The sequence below is a fragment of the Hesperophylax consimilis genome, chromosome 1, assembly GCF_061612785.1.
Source record: "Hesperophylax consimilis isolate HC1 chromosome 1, BYU_Hcon_1.0, whole genome shotgun sequence".
Taxonomy (NCBI): Eukaryota; Metazoa; Arthropoda; class Insecta; order Trichoptera; family Limnephilidae; genus Hesperophylax; species Hesperophylax consimilis.
Window position 1 is genome coordinate 34378250 of NC_142836.1, and position 24137 is coordinate 34402386.

The 24137-nt window shown below is 32.0% G+C and overlaps 1 protein-coding gene across 1 annotated transcript in view; it reads left to right on the top strand.

Moving 5' to 3' along the window:
* The first annotated feature begins 808 nt into the window (after window positions 1-808).
* The window catches only part of LOC149426718 (very long chain fatty acid elongase 7-like), a 31897-nt gene continuing 8568 nt past the window's right edge, over window positions 809-24137 (top strand). Inside the window, exons 1-2 of the mRNA XM_089638063.1 lie at window positions 809-949; window positions 22759-22833. Coding sequence (XP_089494189.1) covers window positions 22776-22833 — 58 coding nt within the window. The 5' untranslated portion in view covers window positions 809-949; window positions 22759-22775. The remainder of the gene's footprint in view (window positions 950-22758; window positions 22834-24137) is intronic.

Genomic DNA, 24137 nt, shown 5'->3' on the forward strand with positions numbered 1-24137 from the left:
ATTTTTTTTGTTTGAATTAGCTGTGGAGCTTCAAAAAGAAGCCATTTTGTTTGTTCAATTTTGTTACAAACAAAAAATAGCGTTCAAGCGAAATTTATTTCTAGAAAAAAAAATATCAGATAAGTTTTGGATACTTTGCAGCGATTTCTAGGTCAAGGAAATTATTCTCAGTTTTCATTGTCTTTTCCATCAGGAGCTATCGAACTTCTTAATTTCCATTTATATGTCATAACAAATCATTCCAAATTTTTCGATACTTTTTCAATTAAAAATATATATGTCGAATTCTAGCGATTAAGCTGGAGTCGCCGGTAGTAACTATTTATCAGATTAATCATGAGAATCAGTGCCATTTAATACGCACGAATTTCATTTAAATATTAGAACAGTTGTTTGAATCACAATCGAAAATAATATATTATAATTAATTATTTTAGTAAGCCTAATATAATTCGCAAGAGTACGTACGTGCTCGTGAAAAAAAATCAACATATTCATTAGCTGTTGTAAAAAAATTTTCCCAAAAAGCTCAAATCAATTCAGGGACATTAAAATAACTATTATTATTGACGATATTATGACGAATTTAATATTAATTTATTTTGTGACGCGCTTTCGTAGTTACACATACATAAAAGGGGGTCGAGATAGAACACGTTTGTAATATTTACCTTCTAAGAAATGATAATTCCTTTTGATTTGGTGGCGTGAGAAATCGATGGATAAGCGAAGCACCCGGGAGTAGGGTGAGAAGGCTCCCACCTCGCAGCCGCGAGGGAACCGTTCAGTTAACACTCGTCAACCGAATAGTAATCATGCTTAGTTGGCTCTCTTAGTCGCTGCTGCGCTCCGTGTACAAATTATACTAAATATAATATAGTTTTTCAGTGCTAAGGAACATTTAAACAAATAAATTTAGTTTTATTTTAATAATTTGGACAATTTCGAGGTGAGAAAATTTATTTTTCTAAAATATATTAACTCTTTTTTTTTTAAATTGTATATCCATACAATTAAAAAAATATTCTTCATTTAACAAAAAATTATTATTGTTATAATTTTTTAATCTTTAATTGAAGAACATTTAAATCAGATAAATAATAAAATACGTTAATAGTGATCAATAGAAATTCGTCTAAAAATGTATTACAATAGTTCAACGTTCATGTTTTGCATTCTAAATTAAATATATTATTTTTATTTTATTTTATTAAATATTACATGACGTTTAACATTCGTGTAAACTTTAATGATCTTCTTATTTCGGATTGTATATTTTAAAATTATTATGAGTAGCTTAAAATTAAATCAAAAATATGGATCATTAAAATGATAGACATTGAAATAACGTAGCATTAATGTCATACTCGTTTAAAACCTGTTTCATTCATAATAATATGCATAATGCCATAAGATATTATTTAAGAAACGAAAGATTCCTCTTAAAAAGAAGCTCAAGAAACGGGTCTAGTTATACGCTCTCGGCGATAGAACCTGCGTTCGTATCGACTTTTAATGGATATCTTATTCATTATAATTATGCACATGATACAGATTTTGGCCTCGATATCTCTTTTAACTGTAAATATATCGACTGCCTAATCATTACAGTCATTAACGATTTTTCAGGTTTTCTCTAGTGGAATTTGTTAAACGTTGATGCGTCAGGTGTGATTTCAATAGCGTTATGTCAGCTAATTGTGTGTGTTCCGCATTACAAATTCATTATTTGATGTTAGCTGTTTGTTCGTAGTGTCATAAAGATAATAACTCCGGCGCAAGGGCGATATCTCCGTACTTCAGTCGGTGGAAAACATACTTCACGTTATAATCAATGGTTCAATTGGATTCTAAAACCAGCCAACGTCGTATCGACTTATCTCTGCTGCAATCTTTCGTTTCCACACTTGAATCAATATTTTTATTACTAAGCTTTACAATGCTATCTGTTTGAACGATATTTCGTGGAACGTTCGCTTAACAGAACTATGATTCATCGAATAGTTACTACCCAATTTTGTCTAATTTTCAAAGCACTTTTTAAATCTAATTTTTTTGACTGCTGTTGTTTCAATGATCCATAGCTTATAATGGAAATGTAAAAACTTAATGCAAATTAAGATGTCATAGCTCTTATTTGGCTAGTTTTTAATAGTAATAAACGTATAAACCGTGTTTCTGCGATACATATAGTTGAGATGCAATCAATCATATTAGCGGGGAAGGTGTAATCTGACGGCATTAAATGAGTACACATGTTAAAGTGGGCACGAGATACGAATTACTATGATTGATCTCATGAATTATTACACTATTATCTTAAAATGCATAAAACGTAGTGTTTACTATTCAGAATATGTTGCTGCAGAAGTGATTTAATGCAATCATTTAGTGCTTACATTTTCAAACCCCACTGCAAGCTAGACGAATAAAATCGTATCATCCTTACAGCTGAATAAGTCTTTTAAAAAGAAAATCATTCTATTTTGTAATCTTTCTTTTACATTAGTTTCTACCGCTTATTCATGAGTCATCACCAATTAGACAAAATAATAACATTTATCGTCTTCGTCGCTTTGGTTGGGGAACAAAGAAAGCATTTCATTTTCACTAGTCATAGCCACCTTTGGACTGCTTTGACTTGTATTAGGTATTGATTAAAGATAAAACAAATTGAGAAACATTAAATTCCAATTTGGGTTTACGAAATTTCGCGGCCTTTTGTGGTGAGAATGCTTCCCACTCCCACATCAAGCTTGAACTTTATTGTTGACTTAACGGAAAAGAAAACTACAAAGATGCCAGTGAAAGTTTTAAAGATTTGACTCATATTATACAGGAAAAGATTTTAAATAAAACTCTAATAACCCTCATAAAACATTAATTCAATCTGCATTCGTACTCAAAACTTTCATATAATTTTTATGCTTGTGGATGTTAACAAATAATTCTGCTTTTATGTGTGTAACCTCATTCAAAGTAATATGTGTTTATAAAAATGTACGCAGCACTGATATGATTTGCTGACAATCTCTATGCAGAGGTATTGATTTTCCTATTAGAAAAATAGGGTAAAGTGAACGAATTCAGAGTATATCAACAGCCTTGGATGTAAATGACTTAACCCTTTGTCGTCTGTTTCAACACGCGCGATAATAATACAAGTTTCATATCGTCATCGAGTTCAACGTCGCGCGAAGAGACTTCCTAATTATTGTTTGCATTGGTAATTGACAATTACTTCTTAATTGTATAATATTTTTAATTAGTTTTTACACCTTGATAACAAGTACAATTTCGTGAATACAATATTATAAAATAATGTAATATTGGTAATGGCCGAATTTCTTTTTGATTAATAAGCTGCTTTGGTTTCTTTATTTTGACTGTTGTTTTGCACGTGCTAAATCTTAATCGCTTTACTAGGTCAACAAACACAATGATAGTGTTTGTTGACCTAGTAAAGACAAATGCCCACCTCATACGATAATTCCGATAGTTTGTGATATGGCGAATGAATGTAGTCACATAATTGATATTTTCAACTCCATTTTTTTAAAAGCAATATGTAGAACTGTTTGCAGAACGCCAAGATGTGTTGCTACAACAAACATTGTGTTGCATCATTAGTTTCTTAGAACAGGCAGATGCCTAGTTAAAATAATGTAATTCCACCTGTATTGCAGCATATCCCGATCCAAGTATATTCATATTATATATCTACTATGCTTGTATCTACCGATGTTTATATATTTGTCTTCATTCTGCACAGAGAAAACTTCCTGGCCAAAAATATTACTAATTTATTACGAATCTCTTAAAATTATTCGTATTCCTGTTAAAAACGGGATTGTAGGCCATTAACAAATCATTCGACAGGTATCTTGATAAACTTTAAGTAAAATACCAATTTTTTGTCACGATGTCCAAACACGTGTTTATAAATATCTATAATATATCATTTTTGCATTTCGTCATGATATTTATTAAGACAAACGTTGGTGGATGAACACGTGTTCCGATTTTATTGTGAATTTACTACTAATTTCTCAGAAAACGGCTTGCAGTCCCGTTTTTAACGGAATTACCAATATTTTGAAAAAAATTTAATAAACAACATTACTCATTTTTCACCGCATGTTCCAGTATCAAATATAATAAATATTTTTGTCAAAACAATATTTTCTATATGATATGGATAAGTTTTTTCGATTTTCTTTCTTCTTGTGATCAATATATATTTTTTAATAATTTTATCTCATTAACTAAACAATAAGATTTACAAAAAAAACACTTACCTGGTCAGTTTTTGATAGGAAAAGTCAAAAATAAAATACAGTTAACAACGCCATATACTGCATATATAAACAAACCTATTTCATGTACAAACAATAGGTGAAAATTTAATCGCGTTTAAATAATCACATTCTTCAAAAGTTTACGAGTTCTTTTGATAAATAATTTATTTCATTTTCACATTCTTTAACGTATAAAATAATATTAATATTTGATAAAGATCAATCACGTGTTTAAATGCCCTTCGAACAAATTTTGTCAGAATTACCTACTGGGTACTGAATAATGAACTATTTGATTTAGTTCTGTTAATAACATAGATAAATCTAGAATTTGATGGACCTTAAATAATGTTCTTAAGGCGATGCACTAACGTAGTAATGCAAAATCATGTGTTTTTGGTTTGAAAATTTGGTCGCCTAGAACTGTTTCAGATGCTTTAATTAAATACTGCGAGTAGAATACATCTTGGCCTTTGAAATAATCGAGTATTTTTTAGAGTCTTTTTATAACCACAAAATAAAATAATTTATAAGGCATATGAAAACTGCTTTAAAGTTCAAAATCTCCTACTTTCGAACCCATTTTCGGTTATGATTTTACTGTATAATGTGGCAAATTAAGTTATTTATAAAATGATCGGAAAAAAATAAAATATTTATCCCTGAACTAAACCTAAAATAAAAGGCACTTTTAGGCTATGTTTTTTTCTTGCGTAAATCAAAACAGGTGGATGGTGTTAAGCGGGAATTTAAACCTTATTGCCATCTACGTAAGGGCTGTTATTGATAGCGGCTCGATTTAATAAATTACACGACGTAGTGCATCGCCTTGAGATAAATAATGTTATTCAAATATTCATAAATTTGTTTTAGGTAGGGGTGTTTCACAAAAATTAAATGTAACAGTGTCATCAAATTGTCGATCAGATTGCCCCATTTTGTTTTGTTGTCATTTTAACGGGCACTATTAGACGTCGAGAGACGCGACTCTAGATCTGTTTCAGCTTTTGGATCAATTTTAATCAGCAAAAACCATACAACTGTCATGTTTTTATGCTTGTCTGTCGATATCAATTGATAGAATACTGAAACGTATCAATAATTGGCGTTTACCCCTGTAAACTGTCTTTTCATTTTTTTCTTTTGATGACTATGTTTAATTTGAATTTTAAAATGATCCATTATGATGTAAATCAATCGAGCATTTAATGACCCTTCTCATAAGTTATTATACTAAAATATAACTGAAAACATGGCTTGAAGGGTTGGCACGCGATTTGGGTGATTGATGGAGTTTCATTTGTAAGTATTCCTAACACGAATGTGTCCTACATCGTATTCTAACAGTAACAGGGGTAGGTTTGGGTTAACTCAGGGCGTAGCCCTCCCCGTAGAGGCCATGACCGCCACATGGGTTATTATGGAAACACCCCAATATATTCAACACTCGTGGTCTTTTGTAATCCATGAGTAAACCGTTGGGTTTTTTGGGGTTAAAAAAATATTTCACGTATTTTCTTAATGGTATTGGCAAACCTATTTGCTCGCGGGTGGATTTGATCATTTAAAATTGTTGGAATTCAAAATATTATTTTAAAATCGTTGGTTTAGTAAAAATCTTTTAAAATATAGCAAACGTGTAATAATATTACTTAGGTATAGTGTAAATATGAAGAAACGGCGAAAAAGCTTAAAGAAATTTTTAGTCAAACACGAATTTACGAATATCTAATCGTATTTTCAACGTAGCAAAACAGTTTCCTCTCAATTTAAATATCTTCGTTGCTCGATTATATGTAAAAGCACTATGAACTTTAAATAAATAAATAAAATGTTAACATTATCAAGTGGATAAATACATAATGAGTTAGATCAATATCCAATTCAGCAATAATTGCTTAACTAACCCAATTATTATTGTATTTAAATCACAATAATTGCCATTTCTTACATAGAAGCAGTTAACATTTATCACCTTTGTTCTTCCGGAAATAACTGCGACGTTGGTTGAAAGATGAAGAAAAAAAATCACGTTAAATTCTTCATCAAAGACAGATTGTAACTTAATGATACTATTGAATCTTGAAAACATGCCATTACAGTGAATGACAAACATGTAATGTTTTTAAACCGTGTATCATTTTTTTATAAATATCACGTGAATATTAAGTAATCATTCTGCAATTGCTTGTTTTTCTCTGTTTAAAAAAAATATAATTATCTTTCCGGCATATTTAGTATTTATACCGGCGAGAATAGCATTGTTTCCTCATTAGATGCCATTATTTTAAGCTCTCCTGAAATTCAGTCGAAGGGTTCATAGTTCATACTGGTACTTATTTGTGGATACCCTTGATTTCAAGATCGTTATCATTATTATATAAAATATTATTACACATTGGATAAAATATAACACGGAATTTAATTATTCATGATGAAAACAATTTTTTTAAATATTGAAGGTAGGTACTTGCTTATCAGTCAAGATTAATAAGAGGGAAGTTATTATTTTGCTTCCATTCCTATCTTGGTTTAAACTTCAAACAAAACTTCTTGTGAAACGGTGTATAAAAAGTAACATGCTACGCGGTTTATTTAACTAAAAGATTGAACCAATAAGATAAGCAGATATAGTTGTAGATATAACGATAAATCGTGGCTCTGTGCCTAAAGAGATAGACGTATTCTATACAATTATTTTTATAAAAGAGAAAAAATAAGTTGTGTAACTAACCAAAAAAGTCAGGTTTGCAAATTAATCATTTGATTTCTGTTTGCTTTATAATAACGGTGGATGTAATGACATTGCAACAACATTTGCTATCGATTGAGTGATGTTTTATTAAATACGGATATTTCACCATCCTCTTGATAAGCATTATCCTTAGGATAAGTATTAATTTCCGTTTTAAAGATTTGTTTATTTATAAAATCCTATTTTATTATTCGGTATGTATATATATTTCGGATAAATTGGCATTTATTTACTATAGTGGATAGTTATCGAGAGGATAGTGAAATGAAATATTGTTTTAGAACCGATGATAGAGTTATTTACTTTACTTAGCGTAGTGGCATATTGGTATAGCAAGTTTCAGACATTTTGATCTCTTTTGTGTTTTATTTGTAAATTTCATAAATAGTAGGTGATAATGTGTTTTTCAAAGGACCAAATTATTTTACCCTAAGTGAGTTCTATTAAAAACGACCTCCGATCTACGAGTTTTTATTTAGCTTGTTAAGTTGAGTTGTAGTGAAATCAAATTTTGTTTAAACGCTAACATTTCAGTAATATTTCAGAAGTCCTTGTGATTTAACTTAATTTCAGACGAATTTCTCAATTTTCGACGATGCTAACTTATAAATAAATTTTTATACCGCGTTAAATTTAGTACAAGAACTACACCACTTATGTGGTTTTCTGTAGATAACATTCATAAAATTTAACAGAAATCACTTGTCACCGGTATGATAAAATAGAGCACTCATGAACAAAATGAGAATTTTGAAGAGTCACTAACCTAAGCAATCACTTCTTTCGAATAAAATATCGTTACTATTGGGTAAAAATTAATATTCTCACAAATACATAGTTTAGTGGGGTAATCATAATTCACCTGTTCTTAAAAAATATATCAATATCAAAACCACATATTTTTTGGAATTTGTCCTAGTAAGAATCCTTTCGATTAAATAACAATTATTAATTTTTTTTGCACTTTTTATTTTTACTTATTTGAAGAGTCCACAAAGGTTGATACACAAAACAAAAAACACATCTTTCAAAATTACCGAGGTCGGCAAGTGAGGGCCCGTTCCCACTTCCGTTTTCAAATCGGAGGCGGGTCCCGTTTTAAAAACGGATGGCCAGTGGCCCTGTTCACACTTCCGTTTTAAAAACGGATCCGTTTTAAAAACGGACCATACTCCACGAAAAAAAATAATTGTCGATTCAACAAAAACATGTTATTTGCTCATTCTTCAGTAATGGTGCGCAATGGACGACGATGAAGCTCTTGTTGTCATGTGGTACTTATTAAAAAGAAGGAAAAAAGTGAAAAGAAAATTTTGGTACAACCAATCATAGCCGAATGATTTTCTGTAGGAATTTTCCAAGTGTTAATTGGTGAGTTGAGAAGTGATGAACTAAAGTTCTTTAATTATTTCAGAATAATAATGATTGGATTATTTATATAGCGCCGTTTTCACCATGAAAAATCACCTCAAGGGCGCTTAATGGCTTAAGAGAATGTCTATCACTTCCTTTAACCATCTACTGGATTGAGTTTCAGAGAACTTAACATATCAAAATACAAAATTGAGAAAGTGCATTTGTCCTGAAGAAAGGCTATCGATATTTTAAAGTAAGAAAACAATAAACACTCAAATATTTTTTATTATGTGTTTATTTAACTAATACGCTCTTCCGTGCATCTCATTAAAGCTTTAAAATTTAAAAAAAGTAAACTTAAAAAAATAAAAATAAAAATTTTGATGTACAAAAGTTGTGTACACCAAGTGTTTTGTTTTTATTTAGTTAAAGATAAAATATTTCCATACTCTTTCTTCGACCAGTGGTATTAAATTTTCGGGATTTATTTCCTTATCCATTATTGTAGTTTTGATTTATTTACTTAACAAAATAACCAAATACAAGCACGCAGCGTGCATCGGAAATCGAAGGGACACGGGTTCGAGTCCCGTTGGCGTCATGTATCTTTTATCAGGAGATTTTTCAATGTGGATGAGTGTTTCAGGCGAATAATTATTGCTTGTAAATAATTGTTACTATAATTCTGTCCTTAACGTAGGCTAAAGAAGGGGATAACGCAACACGGCATATAACCTCAAAAATAAATTTCTAAAATACTTTGACAGTGAAAATCTCATAACATGTATTTATTTTCATAAAATGTATTTTTTTAACTTTTCAAAATTATTTGCTTTTATGACTACCTTCAGGACAGATGAAATAAGAAATATTCAGTCAGATTCTTAACCCTGTGAGAGTCACATCTATATACAGTACCTAGTGCTTTGATTTTACTTAACTCAGAGGTTTTTATATCATTTCACGTTGCAATTGATTGAGTTGTCGTATTAATGTGAAATTTATTGAATTGTCATATTACGGTGCAATTGATTGCTAAAAAAATAAAATTATTTTCTTTGTCAATTAAATAATATAGATTTTTATAATTAAATAATAGACAAAAAGAGCAATTAGAGGAATATTGCTAAAAATGCACTAAATTTACTTCCAACCATATACCACGCTCATACCGCGAATTTTTGTGGTTAGTCATTCACGGTAATCTAAGATAAAAACCTAACAAAATATTTTTTGTTTAAACGCAAGGTAAGTTATAATTTACGTATTCTTAGATGGTGTTAATTTAATTGTTTTTATTAAAATACACTTTTTGAAAGTAATGCTTTATATTATTTAGATGAATTATTTATTTGCGCCCGTACGCTGAAAATGAATAAATAGTTTGTTCTGTATACAAACTTAATTCTTTCAAAGGCATTCATATACAGTAGGTAGGTAGTAGTTTTTGAAATAATTGAGTTTGTATACGGACAAAACTATTTATTCATATTACGTATGTACGGGCGCAAACAAATAATTCGTCTTAATTTTAAAGCATAACTTGCAATAGGTACGTGTATTTAAGTGAAATAATTAAACTAGCGCCATCTATGATCGCGTAGATTGTAACGTACGTTCCTTTCGGTGACCGGGTATGTCATCAAAATGACAATTCAACACACCTGCAAAAAGTGATATATAAAGTCATGAAAAGTGATGAAACAAAAACTAGGTTAAATAGGTTATATATATATATATATTACTATTAAACCTAGTTTTTGTTTCATCACTTTCAATGATTCTATGTTACTTTTTAAAGGTGTGTTGAATTTTCATTTTGATGAAATATCATGGAACCGCCACTTTCACCCTTACGACCAACCAATTCTAATTACAAAAAAATGTATTAAAAATTGTCCAGCCTAATCGTAGCTATGTAATGCTCATTCCTCTAAGAATGCACGTTTTCGGATAACAAAATGGCCGACCTGACATTTCAAATCTTAAAAAAATAGATAACCGACTTTAAAGAAATAATATTTATAATGGCCAGTTCATATGAACGATTTGTACACCACACAAAAATAATAACTTTTTTATTTGGACAATAAATGAAAAAAAAGTCTTAATTTTGTTCATGAATAATCCCTAAAGTTTCGCGGTATGAGTTGTTTGTTGTCGCAATTTTCACTCGTAAACGTTCCATTTTTCTTTGCGGCCGTGATCTTGAACTAAAAGTAGGTACCCAGCTCCAAGCAGTGGTGACTACTTACTTTTGGCGGTGTGTACCCGTGCGAATTGGATGCCTATTGGCTCTGGGTATTGAGTGTACCAACAGCAAGTACCTCTCAGTTTAGTGTCTGCATTGTCCATTATACTTTCTGCCCGTCGCAGAGTCAGCAGTGTGTGGCTGGCCACTGGCCACTGGCCACCTCCCGAGGATGGGATAGTTGGTATCCGTGTCAGTGCGCAAGTGGCACGCCCGATAATTCGGAGACCGAGACTGCCCTGCCAGGCAAAACTTTCAAAAGTTAGATTGTTATTATTTTCCCAATTGCGCCAGGTCCAATTTCGCTGCCGAAATTGCATGAATTTTTCAACTCCTGCAAACTGGCGCGCACTTCTTCATGCTGTTATCAGCAGATGGTTGTCATATTTAGACATTTCAAGACATTTAGTTATGACAAATTATTTGATATGACAAATTTGTTAATATGACACATTTATTACATAGCGACTCGATTCGAGTGGTGACATAATGAATGGAACAGATTCGATGTCAAACCTGTAAATAAGTTTGTCTAGACCTGTCACAATATATAATGTACGGTATATTTTTAAAAGAAGGCTAATATATTTAGTTTGCGGATGACCTGGTAATATTTGAATTCCTAGTACCTACCTATTACCTTTATAATTAAAAGAAAATGTTGTTTGTATACAATATTCATGAATGTAGAATTGTAAAATCCTGTTTCGCCAATAAATGCAAATACAAAAATGTATTTGACTCAAAACGCTTGTTGTAACACCATTCTAGGTACCTACTTATATTACAATATTATTGGACTCGAACCGTCTATTATCATAATAAATACTTCCACTTCTTTTTTCTTTCCTTTTACTTCTTTACATCTATACTCCTTCATTCTTCTGCCGATTTGGGTTTGCCCTCCCTGCCTGCCTCTAATCCCTCTCCCAATGTTAATCCACATTTAAATTTAACGTTGAAGAGAAAATTGCTATAAAGTTCTGGTTTTGCACCAAATCATTGATGAAACAGAAAAAGATTTTTTCGCATCTGGGAATTGAACCCAGAACCTCTCTCTTGTCGGGGTAGTGCTCTGACCACTGAGCTAATTCGATCAACTTAGGTTTTACTCAATGAGTTATTCCACTATGAAATATTGAATGTCCATCTCAGACTTAAAAGTCTATGAATGTCGTTTATTCATATTAAAAAAATCGATATAATATTTATTGAAGACACTATCTAGATTGCATTTTAATTAAGGGTAGTACCTCTCATTCATAAATAAACATAGCAGCAAAAATATGCTCTAGAAAATGAATATAACGTTGGTAGCTCTTAGTCGATGTAATTATTATACAGTAAAAAACAACAGAAGTTGATATGGTCGAATTAGCTCAGTGGTCCGAGCACCTCTCCAGAAAAGCAAAGGCCTTTCATTCAATACCCAGATACGACCGAACCTTTTTCTGTCTTTTTCGTTTCACATTTTTCGTTTGAGAATGGTTAAAATTATTAATTAAATATGTATTACAATTTGAGTTTTTACTCAATAAGTTATTCAACCATAAAAATAAATACAGTTCATATATCGTGAGATCAGTAGATTTGAGATTTCAGTGATTTGAGGCTTCTGTTAATTCAATTAATAGTTTGCCTATAAAAAGTGTACTACGTTAGATTTCCTTCCTGTTTGTCAACCACCTACTCATAGTGAGATTTTCTCACACGAATCTAATTTTTTTATCAACACAGCGCAGTATGTATCGTGCAGTATCTTCTTTCATTAGACTCATGTGTACAATTCCCACAGGCTTATGAGAAGCAACTTTAGCACAATTTACTGGGCCCGTTTTCATGGGTAGCCCGTTTTCAGACTCCACTGAAATCTTTCCGATCAATTAACTCTAATTAATAATGTACTAAAAAATTTAATATAACATATTTTTAAAGTTATTTGTACCCAAGAGATAACAAAGATCTTCAGGAAGTTGCATTGGCTAGCACGTATAACTTGGGCATTAATCATGTTTATTTGTTTCTTATCTGCAAATCTGCACGTTATTGTTGATATCAATCATAGACATTCAAATTGATAGACAAGCTAATCAGGGAAAGGAGAACGAACCAAGTTGGTAACAGCCATTTCTGTGATTTTTCAATAAATGAATCTGACAGTATACATGCAACTCGCATTATCACTATTCAGATCCAGTAAATTGATGGTGCAGCTAATCAGGGAAAGGAGAACAAACCAAGTTGGCGGAGTAATCGTCTCCCCTTCTATGATCTGTCAATAAATTAATATGACAGTATACAGGCAACTCGCATTGTATTTATTTATTTATTTATTGGATGATTTTTATAGCGCCGCTTTTGCGAAATATCACCTCAGGGGCGCTGTACAGTTAATGCAGATATTACAAAAAAATATATAAATATTACAAATTGAAATTGAAATTAAGTTAAATAAAATGAAGTACAGAAACAGGTGACACGGAGATGGAGAATCTGCTGCAAGAATCCTTATTAATATTACTATTCAGATCCCGTAAATAAAATCTGCTTACTAGTCGTTTTTACAACGGCGCGCAAATTGGGGGCTTCGTAAAAAACTTAACTACACATACCAAATCGGGTAAATAAAACTTTGGCCCTGTTACCAAATTTATTTTTTTAACATTATTTAGCTAGTTATTTTTACAAATGTGTTATAATATGCCTACTTCATTCATTTTAGCGTCACTACGCCAGGCAGTTCGTTAAAAAACGAACATTCAGATACTGCACAGAAAAGTCCCACAACGGACTGCGCTACAAACCTTTGCCTTACTTTAGAGATTTTTTTTCTGTGAAGAGTTTGGTTATTTCAATGTGGTCTCTTCAGAGGTCAATGTACGACTGATGTCGTAGTTAATTCAAAGCAATCCCGGACCCGCCTGGTGCCAAAAATTTGATCACGTGGTTTGCCCCCAGCTCTTCGTAATGATACCCAGATTTCATGTTAGGTTTGGTTAGGTTAGGTTATGTATCAATTCTATCAGGCCGTCTATCAATTCGGATGTCTATCGTATCAATGTTTGAATAATTATGGAATTAAACATAATCCTTCCTTCCTTCCAATAAGTCATCGCCCACCTTAACAGCTTGTAAATTAAAACAACATTTTTAATTTATATTGGCTTTGTGGTTTACATAGTAATACTCTTTAATTTTTATGGGTATGGTAATACATGCTATTTGCACATTGACTTTAATGGTGTTTCACTTGATTCTTTTAATAAAAAAATACGTGAATTTAAGCACATAAACTTTTTTTGAATTTACCGAATACCTTCATAAGACCTATTAAGAAAACAATTTATTATTTAAATACCTAATAGTGTCACGTAAACCTTTTTTGAATTTACCGAATACCTTTATAAGACCTATTAAGAAAACAATTTATTATTTAAATACCCAATTGTGTCACGTAAACCTTTTTTTATTCAAGACGTCACCAAATAATAAAATATGAATAATTTTATATCATCACATTACTGTTTGATTAATATGTTAATTTACCCAAAATGATTATGATATTAGGAATATACTTGATTATCTTTATACTTTCGAGGATACACTTTTATTACCATTGTGGTTTTAATGTGAACACCACACATAAGTAATGCCCGAAGCACATGCGACTAAGGATATATAGTCATTTAAATCTTTCTGTTACCTACCTGCAAAAAATAATTAAATTGATTTATTTATATAAATCATACGGACAGTATGTTCAGTATTCAAGGAAGTTTTAAAGACAGTGGAACAATATCAAAAACAGCAGTTATGTACGTTAGAAGTATTGGCATTGAATAGGTATAAGGTATTACAGCAGTTTCGCGGTTGCGTATACAATTTATTGCCAAACAAGTGGAGATATGACATTAATGTTATCTATTTAAAGTGAGTGGAAATATTTTGCAACGGTCATATTCACAATATTATTTCAAATGGAAATGCGAATACCGCACTGGAGTGAACGAGGAAAAAATATGTAAGCTGATTTATTGAAAATTTCTTCAAATTATTAGTTATCCTGATAAAGTATCCTGTAAAGTCGTAATAATATCAGAACACGTGTTCGTCCACCTGCGTTAGTCATATTAATATATCAGGATAAAATTCAAAAATATTAGGACTTACTAATATTGTTGTAATACTTTTTAACAGGAAGTTTTCTCCATGCGCCAATTGCTCCCTGCTAACCAGAACCAGTAAGACTCTGGCATCCCCACACGGAGAACAATGAGTGCGGATTTTTTTTTAAATCAATATACTGTTAAAAATGTGACTGCATGACGATTTCTTATAATATATTAGTAATTCAGAATATATCTGAACACAGAACACATAATCATGCGGGTTGCCTTGTTCGAATAAATATAATGAATTATTATTTTTAAGAACACGGGTTCCGACTACATGATGTTATGATATATTCATGTTTTACTGATAGTTTGTTATGAAATTTGCGAAATCATTCGTTATAGGCCTCCAGTCCTGTTTTTAACAAGTAAACGAATAATTTGACCAAATTTTTTAATAAATTAACAATATTTCACATCAGTAAGTTTTCTCCGTGAAATTGTGGTATGTTGTCCGCTGAAGATATCGGGAAGGGGAGGAAGTTGGGGAGAGGAAGGTGGGTAAGAATCAAGTGGCTATTTAAATCTGGACCTTAGGGCATAGGCAAAGCCCATTCTGCCACGGGGTCATTAGAATCTATGAGTACCGACCTAATATTATTTTCCGAAATTCTATCATGTGTTCAAATAATAATTAATACAAAATTGGCAACAAATGCTAAAAATATAATCGGTAAGTTCTTACAAAATGAGACAAGAATTTTTAATTGATAAATGGTGCCACAATTTCTTCCTTGGTCAAATCGCCTTCAAGCGAAGGTCTAATCCATAAAGCATCCCAATGAGTAATGAGCGTGAATTAACCCATAAAAATATTACATCAATATTTGATGATCAATGACGTTACAGTGCATCTAGACTTAAGATAAAATGTGGACAGTAAGAAACACTCTTATGTTTCTAGTAAAATGTTAATTCAAACGTTGTTCGTGCATTACCAAGAGGGACATTAAAAAATATACGATAGGACAGGACGGCGTTTTCATATTCAAAAGCTTCGTCGAATACTTCGTTAAGGCCGAATAGGTCTGGGTGCCTGACGGATTTTAAGGTGTCAAGTGATCAAGTCAGTGCTGTACCATAAAAGAGCAACGATAGTTTGCAAATGGAAGCGATTGTTGGTGATACTTGTGCTTACTGCTAATTTTGTGTGTTATTTTACCGTAAGCATATAAATAAATAAACAAAGTGTTTCGACTATTTCTAACATTGAAGACAGTATTGACTTCTTAATTTGGCTGTTGCGCGCCCAGACCTATAATCGGCTTTGCATTTTCTCTATGATGCTTATAGTCTATATGCGGACGCATGGAACCTATCCTAGGTTCATGCACCATATCGACTTACTTGAGGAAACTAATTCTGTGAGTCTGGAAACTAGGCGGAAAGCAATTCTAGCCATTGTATCTTTCAAAATTTGTAACAATTTTATTGATATCCCATTCCTCTTAGGATGCTATGATTTATATTTACAAGACCACTATAGCCGAAATCGATACCATGACTTATTCAAAGTACCAAAAGTCAAAACCGACGTCCTGGCAAAGCATAGCATGACGAGGGGAGTGGTACTGTTGAACGAACTAGCAAAGAATTTGGATGTAAGTGACTGTTGTCTAAATGACCTAAAACAATTATTGAAGAGTCACTTACCTAAATGCTGATATGATGTAAAATTTTACTGTATGTAAAATTGTACTGTAACTGGAATGAATGTTTTGTTGAAAAAAGTCTTCGGGCGAGAAACAAATGTATTATTTATAACAATCGAAAAAAATGCTTATGTTATTCCTTAGCTTTTATTAGTATTCGTCGAGTAATTAAAAAAAACTTTCTCATCACTCACGAGGGCATTTCGGCAGTTTTTAACGCGATTAAATTTGAGGGGGCACACGACCTTACGCGAAGCGTGACAGTTTACTTGCAAGCTTTATGTTTAAAGTTCAGTAAAATCAAATTAAAGTACAGAGGAATCATTTTTTAAATTGGAACTCGATAAAGTAAGTACCTAAAAGAGATTATTTTTACAAGCGATAAAGTAGGTACCCATTATTTTATAAAAAATAATAATTCTAAGAATATTTGAATTGCGAATTTTTTTTTTTGGCAGATTTGTGTCATTGCAGTTTTCAAGCAAAAAAAATATGAAGACCATCAATTGTGAATATGTTACCAAAGTATAAGAAACATTTGTTTTCCACTTATCTGTACACGATGTCCGGAAATTCATAATGCACGCGGGACACTGGTAATTCCACATCACATTCGTGGTATGACTTTTTTGATTAGTGCTTTCGTTTTCGAGTTAATCGGGTCTGAAGTTGAAATTTTTTAGGTCAAATTCTAAATATTTCGGTCTGTACGGTAAAATGGGATCTTAGTTCTTCAAAGGGATGTTAAATGTTTTGAAAAACGTCTCGAATTCCGCTTTACGTTATACACAAAAAATATAAATAGCATTTGTTTTCAACTTAATTACTAAAAGAAATAACTATTTATGTGGTGGGAGATGGTAAGAGATGCATTAAAATTCCAATTGGGTGAAATGCAGATCACGCCAAACTCTGGGAATTGAATAAAAATGCACTTTCTAGATGAGAAAAGTGTGTAGAAACTCATTAAAAAAAGAATTAAGGCGCGGAAGAATAAATTGAGGGAGATACAGCCGATCAAAGTTTAATAAAATTGCACTTCGCGATCTGAGGGTAATATTCGGTTTATGGGAGTATAACCGAAATTGAACTTGATTTAGACTAATTTAGGGCTGGGGAATCCGAATCTGAAAGAATTAGGTGGGGGTCGGCACTATTAACTGAGTTATAGGGTTTTGAAACTTCGTACGCGATACATAGGAACCATGTTTTATTTATCAATTATGACCATAAATATACCATTATGACTTAAGAAAATCAAATTAGCAACTATTTACTTTTGAAATTTCAGTAGTGCCAACCAAAAAAAGAAAAGTGTTGCCATATAATAATAATATTTTTTTACAAAATAGGTTAGGTGTTTAGTTTGGGTTAGAGTAGGCAGAAGAACATGGGAAAAAGGTATTAGAATTAAATCACAAACCAGTCTATACAAACCTAGCGTAGCCCACAAACTACTTGAAAACTGGGATATAACTCTAAAGGGGACGCGAGCAGGCGTTATTAAAGGGGCAATTTTGTGTAACAGGAAATAACATGGAAAAAAGGTATTAGTATTAAATCACAAACCGTCTATACAAACCTAGCGTAGCCCACAAACTACTTGAAAACTGGGATAAAACTCTAAAGGGGACGCGAGTGGGCGTTATTAAAGGGTCATTTTTTTGTTATAGAAAATCACAGTTAGGTTAGGTTATATATATACATGAATTAAGTATTTACAAGATTTTAAATAATAAACTACCAATCTGGCAAATGATATTTAATTTTCAGAATTTTCCATGCATTGATATTATTATATGGCAACACTTTTTATTTTTTGGATGGCACTACTGAAATTTCAAAAGTATTAAAAGTTTTTAATTTGATTTTCGTGACAAAATATGGCGGCGGACTGTCCGAATATGGTGATAATATCAGTTCGCGAAGTGCAATTTATTAAATTTTGATCGGCTGTATCTCCCTCAATTTATTCTTCCGCGCCTTAATTATTTTTTTAATGAATTTCTACACACTTTTTTCATCTAGAAAGTGCATTTTTATTCAATTCCCAGAGTTTGGCGTGATCTGCATTCCTCCCTTCCAATTTTTCTCAATAAATGTTAGGTTTAGAGGCTAGGAAATATGCACAAATGATTCAAATAACTTAAAATAAACCCTAAAAAATCTATTTTGTGCATATTTTCTTAAACCCCGACCTAAATAGTTGTCTCATTTGATATTTAAGCTAAAATCGAGTTGTTTTTAAAAAGCCTCTTGCAGCGGAATTAGACAAATTTACCCAAGAACTAACTATTTATGTCGATAATAAAAGATGCATTAGTTCCATTTTTTCCAATCAAAGCTTTTTGAAGGTTAGGAAATACGTATAAATTATTAAAATAATTGAAACTAACACTCTAAAAACTTATTTTGTGCATGTTTACTTAAACCCACGACTTCAATAGTTGACTCCGTTAGATATTTAAATTTAAATCAACTGTTGGTTTTTTAATTTGATTCTGATTCACCAGTTTCCCGCATGCACTGGACGGGTTGTTTCGGAGAATTTGAACAATTCTTCAAATTTCAAAGTTAATTTTCAAGTTCTGTGAAATAAAATTTCAAGTTCTGTTATTATTTTAGTTCTGTCAAGCTACTAGCCTATAATGATATAATAACAGAACTTGGATAGGACTTTCACAGAACCCGAAAATTAACGTTGAAATTTGATGAATTGTTCAAATTCTCCGAAACAACGTTTTCTAAAGATACCGTTTATGTGGTGGGAGGTGGGATCGGTCTCATTCTTCTGAAGTCATTTTATACTATAGCAAGATTAATTATAAAATCTATATCGTGATAAATATTGATTATGTGCTACATTGCAAATTTTGTTACAAAATTTTTTAGGTTTTATTTCGGGGAACTTGAAAATTAACATTTTCAGTAATCGAAATTATTACATGAATCGTGTACGTTGAGAACTAATTGAATCTCAATCTCTCTCTCTCTTACAGTCCAAAGTGATGGTATTTGAAAGATACTGAACGAAAACACCACGTAATTATGTTGTTAATTATTTGTTTATTAGTTTATTGTTTAGTTTGTATATTACTAAACATCAAGTCAATACTTTTGTTGTTTGAATGCCGTGGGTACACAAAGTGATCAAAGAAAGCGAGGCTAGCAGTCCACAAAGGTTTTCGAATACCAAACCTGAAGTATACAGCGAGCAGTGAGGCATTAGAGGAAGGATGAAAGTAGACTGAATGCAGTAGAAAATAAATTCCTGAGGCATATATGTCGTAAAGCCGTATTTGACTGAATTACGAACGAGGAGATCCGAACGAACGCAAGTTCGATGTGCGTGTTAAGAAATGGGCTCAGTATAAGAGTATTATATTATCCGAAAGATGATTAGTAGAAGTCGAGGGCATCCTAGGAAGACATTGCACGATAGAGTCAATTTCAGAACCTTAGGTTACGGTTTCGATTAGGGTCAGAACAATAACAAAGTATGTGAAGATCTTTAAACGTAGAAGAAGTTGATATCATATGCAGAGCAGATTTGTGTGATATTAAATCCTGTTTGCTTTTCCCTAAGAATAATTTGGAAATTGATATTACATGTCACAGTTTTGCCTCAATTGAATTATCAAATCAACCCAATAAGATAGAAAATATACAATGATACAAATGTAATCTTCCATTGAACTTTCGTAATATTATTATATCCTATAAGTATGATTACAAATCCATCTCAACGAGGACCAATATAATATTATATTTTACGATTTGTATTTTAACGTTATTATTATATTCACACTACTCGAAATCGCTATTGAGCCAAAAAATAATTTTTAATTAAATATTGATAACTTTTTCTAAGTCGTAAAAATCTTGTAAGCCGCATTAATTGTTTTTTTACAATTTTTAAAATATAAAATTTAAATTTTCCCTATATAAAATATCCAGACTTTCCTTAGTAACGCATTCTCACAGCGATCTATTTTTTTATATTGACACAATTCATTAAAACGAAATTAAAAGGTCAAAAAGTACCACTCGAATAACTGGAACAGCCGACGATACCTGTTGATTATTGATTTGGCAGTTTTCTCACCTGACCGACACCAAATAGCGTCACACAATGAGGTATCCTGCCCAGCGAGTCCTTGACGGCGCGCATCACCTTATTCATCAGTGCCGTCCATTAGTAGAATACCGCACAATTAAAATGCGAGGCGTTCACTGCATTCTATTGAGAAATAATCTTTTTCGGACCAAGCAGTTGTTGCTGAACGTCATTACAATAATTGATTTCAAGGTGATGGTCCGGCGCGACTGTTCCAACGCATATCCGCAAAGGATGCTCTTGTTCCAAGGAAAAACAAAGAGGATCCACATTCCAAAATTCACTGAAAATAATTTTCAGCAATTTTTCTGACCCCCGTTGATTTTGATCAAACATCTTCAAATACCGATGTTCTTTCTGGAGCAAAAAGTAATTTTATTTACCTCTCTGGTACCTAAAAGTAGAAAATTGTTATATAAATAAGTGACATTTGTAGTGTTTCAAATCAATGTTATAAGCAATTTTTCACTTTTAGGATGATGTGTCAAAATTACACAGATTCACCCAAGCACAAGTGGGGATTTAAATATTATTGAGCGCAGTAAATATTTTCTTAAAAGTGTAAGCATTGCAAGCGAATAACACAAGCTGGTGAATTTATGTTGCAATTTATAAATCTGCCATAAGCGAAATCAAAGATATAAAAAAAGTTCAATAAGATAATACATCAATGGATCCAACAATCCAGTTTTGACCGTTAGTATTTTATTTTCTGTGTCTTGTTCTGTTTAGTTTTTCTTTTAGATTATTTTCTTATTCAATGATATGCAAAGTTGTTGAAATGTAATGACACCAAAACTCACATTATAAACTGCTTCGCCACACGTATGTACTTCTGATTCCGTGCAAAATTGCTAGAAGTGTACAGAAAAAGTGAAAGTGAAGTTTGGAACACGATTCAAATAAAAGACTGGACGGGTTGTTTCGGAGAATTCGAACAATTCATCAAATTTCAACGTTCATTTTCAGGTTCTGTGAAAGTCCTATTCAAGTTCTGTTATTATATCATTGTAGGCTAGTTGCTTGACAAAACTGAAATAAAAAAAGAACTTGAAAAAATCTTTCACAGAACTTGAAAATGAACGTTGAAATTTGATGAATTGTTCAAATTCTCCGAAACAACCCGTCCTAAATGAACTAATCAGCCTGTCTCTCTACTTTGACGTTTCAGTACCCGGCACTGTTTTCAGCGGATGTTTTTTTAGGAGGACTTACATGTTAGATTAGCTTAACAAATATTTATTATGTCTTCCTTACTCGGAAAATTTGCAAGATTATTTATTTGACAAGATAATAGAGTAAAGGTCGTGATAACTCTACTTGAATATAATATATAAAGACTTTTCACGAAGTGGGGCAGATCAATAGAATGTTGCCAAAATGTATACATGGTCCGACCGCCCCCTTCAAAATGTGTAATTATTACGACAAGCCTTAAACGAAAACCAATTTTAAATTAAGAAATAACAGCGGTTACCAACAATTCGCATATTATATTTCCTTATTGCTGTCTTAGAAAGTAAATATTGTGAAACCAAAAAATTGTGTATGTGATTTACATTCCTTTTAGCGTTGCTAAAATAGCGTCAGAATGTCGACATCGTGACAATATTTGTAATTTTTTACTGAATTTTTTGTTTGTGCGGAAATGTATTGTTTACACGTAAAGTCATTGACGCAATTGACAAAGCTTAGAAAAATATAATAACGTAAATGTTATGCAAAATTTATTGTAATTTTTTTTAAGATAACATTTCTCTAGGACAAAATGACACAATTCAGAAATTAAAATTATTATTGGCAAAGCGCTTTAATTATTTATATAAAAGCGTTCATCGCGTCGTGCCTCGAGTACGTGCAGAATATAATGTATACCTCCGCATTACTACGCGAAATGAATAAAAGATTATAGTTGAGATAGACACGCATCGAAACATATTAGTAAAATTAAATATTTGTGTCGAGACACCAAATGATACTCAACGGTCTGAATATATATTTTTTAATTTGTGGCCATCCAACTTTACACCTTGTTAATTACGTTAACTTTTAAATAGGTATTACAATGCCGTTACAAGCAGGGAGTCTGTTCATTGTTCGCTTTTTCAAGTAAGTGGATCAACTGATTAATTATTTTTTTGTTTCTTTTCATTTCAGCGCTTTGAAAGTAAACAATGGCATCCATTATTCTTTCAATTAAAGACAACTACAAAGAATGGCAAGTGGGACAAAGTAAGTATATCTCCTTTTTTTATATTTCCAGCGACAATTGCTTGGCATAAAGGAAAAAAAAATAACAAATATTCCAAAATATATTTTTTTATTGTAATGTGCGTTATACGTTATCATTATCAGATTGAAGTCCAAGAAAATAATAAATATCGTCAGTACGGCAATTACGGTTTATAGAGGGATACAGATGAAAATATAACCATAGTGTCGTAAATTAAATCAGCCAGAACAATATGACGATAAAATAATATTCTTAGTAAAATACAATGATAAGCTTTATGACATTCCAATTTGTCGAAACAGGTAAAACCATGCTTTTAGGAAAAAAAATATCTCAAAAAAATGATTCAAGTAGCGTGATAGCAATCACTTATATTTAACTTAAGGACGATTCCCAGAAGAGTTGCTAAAGCCCATATAATATTAAATAATCAATCGTGTTTTACTACATGTAAGTTCATGTACTTTCAACATTGTAAGAGATGTTTGATCAGACATATACCATAAGAGCTAATATCAGAGCTTTATTTACTTTATCGATGGTTTATCGATCCCCTGGATAGCCTTGGTAGCTGTTTGGACACCGGTTTGGAGGATCGGACATCAGACCTCGGGGAATTTTTCGGGGAAACATTTTGACATACTTACCCCTTTGGTACTAAAACTGAACCTTAGTTAGCCAAGCGGAACTCATGTTTGGAGTTTAGACTAATGAAAGTATAATATTCAAACAATATCTCTTCTTATATCTAGATTTCGATTGGGGTGGATGCACGTTACGAGTGTATTATTTTGTAAACGAACAAATATTCTTAACCACGCTAACCGTGCAGAGAATATTCTTACAAATTCTTCTCGTGTAAACCCATTTAAACGAATTAGGAGATTGTAAGCTTTTATAAGCCTGGGGGAAACGGGAATTTAATACTGCGCTACTGCACTTGAGAAAATTACGTAATTCAGGCTATTTTTGTAAACTGAATTCTTTCTTCCTGAAGTCTACGATAGATTTCTGATATCAAGCTTTTTAAAGTGAACTCGCCCGTAGAGTTAAATGATTCGTTAATTCAACACTTAAGATAAAGAATCCATTCAATTAATTGACAGATCTGTTTGACACGATAACATCAATCGACTGTTACCTGACGGAAAAGTAACCTGATGAGAAGCCATCGCTTACGCGCTGTATTTATATCGCTGGTTGATTAGTTTCAATAAAAGGTGCAATTCAAAAATAGAACTCTTTTATATGTAACAAAAAAGAGTGGATTTCAGAAAGAACATAGTAGGTGTGCATGTAACGT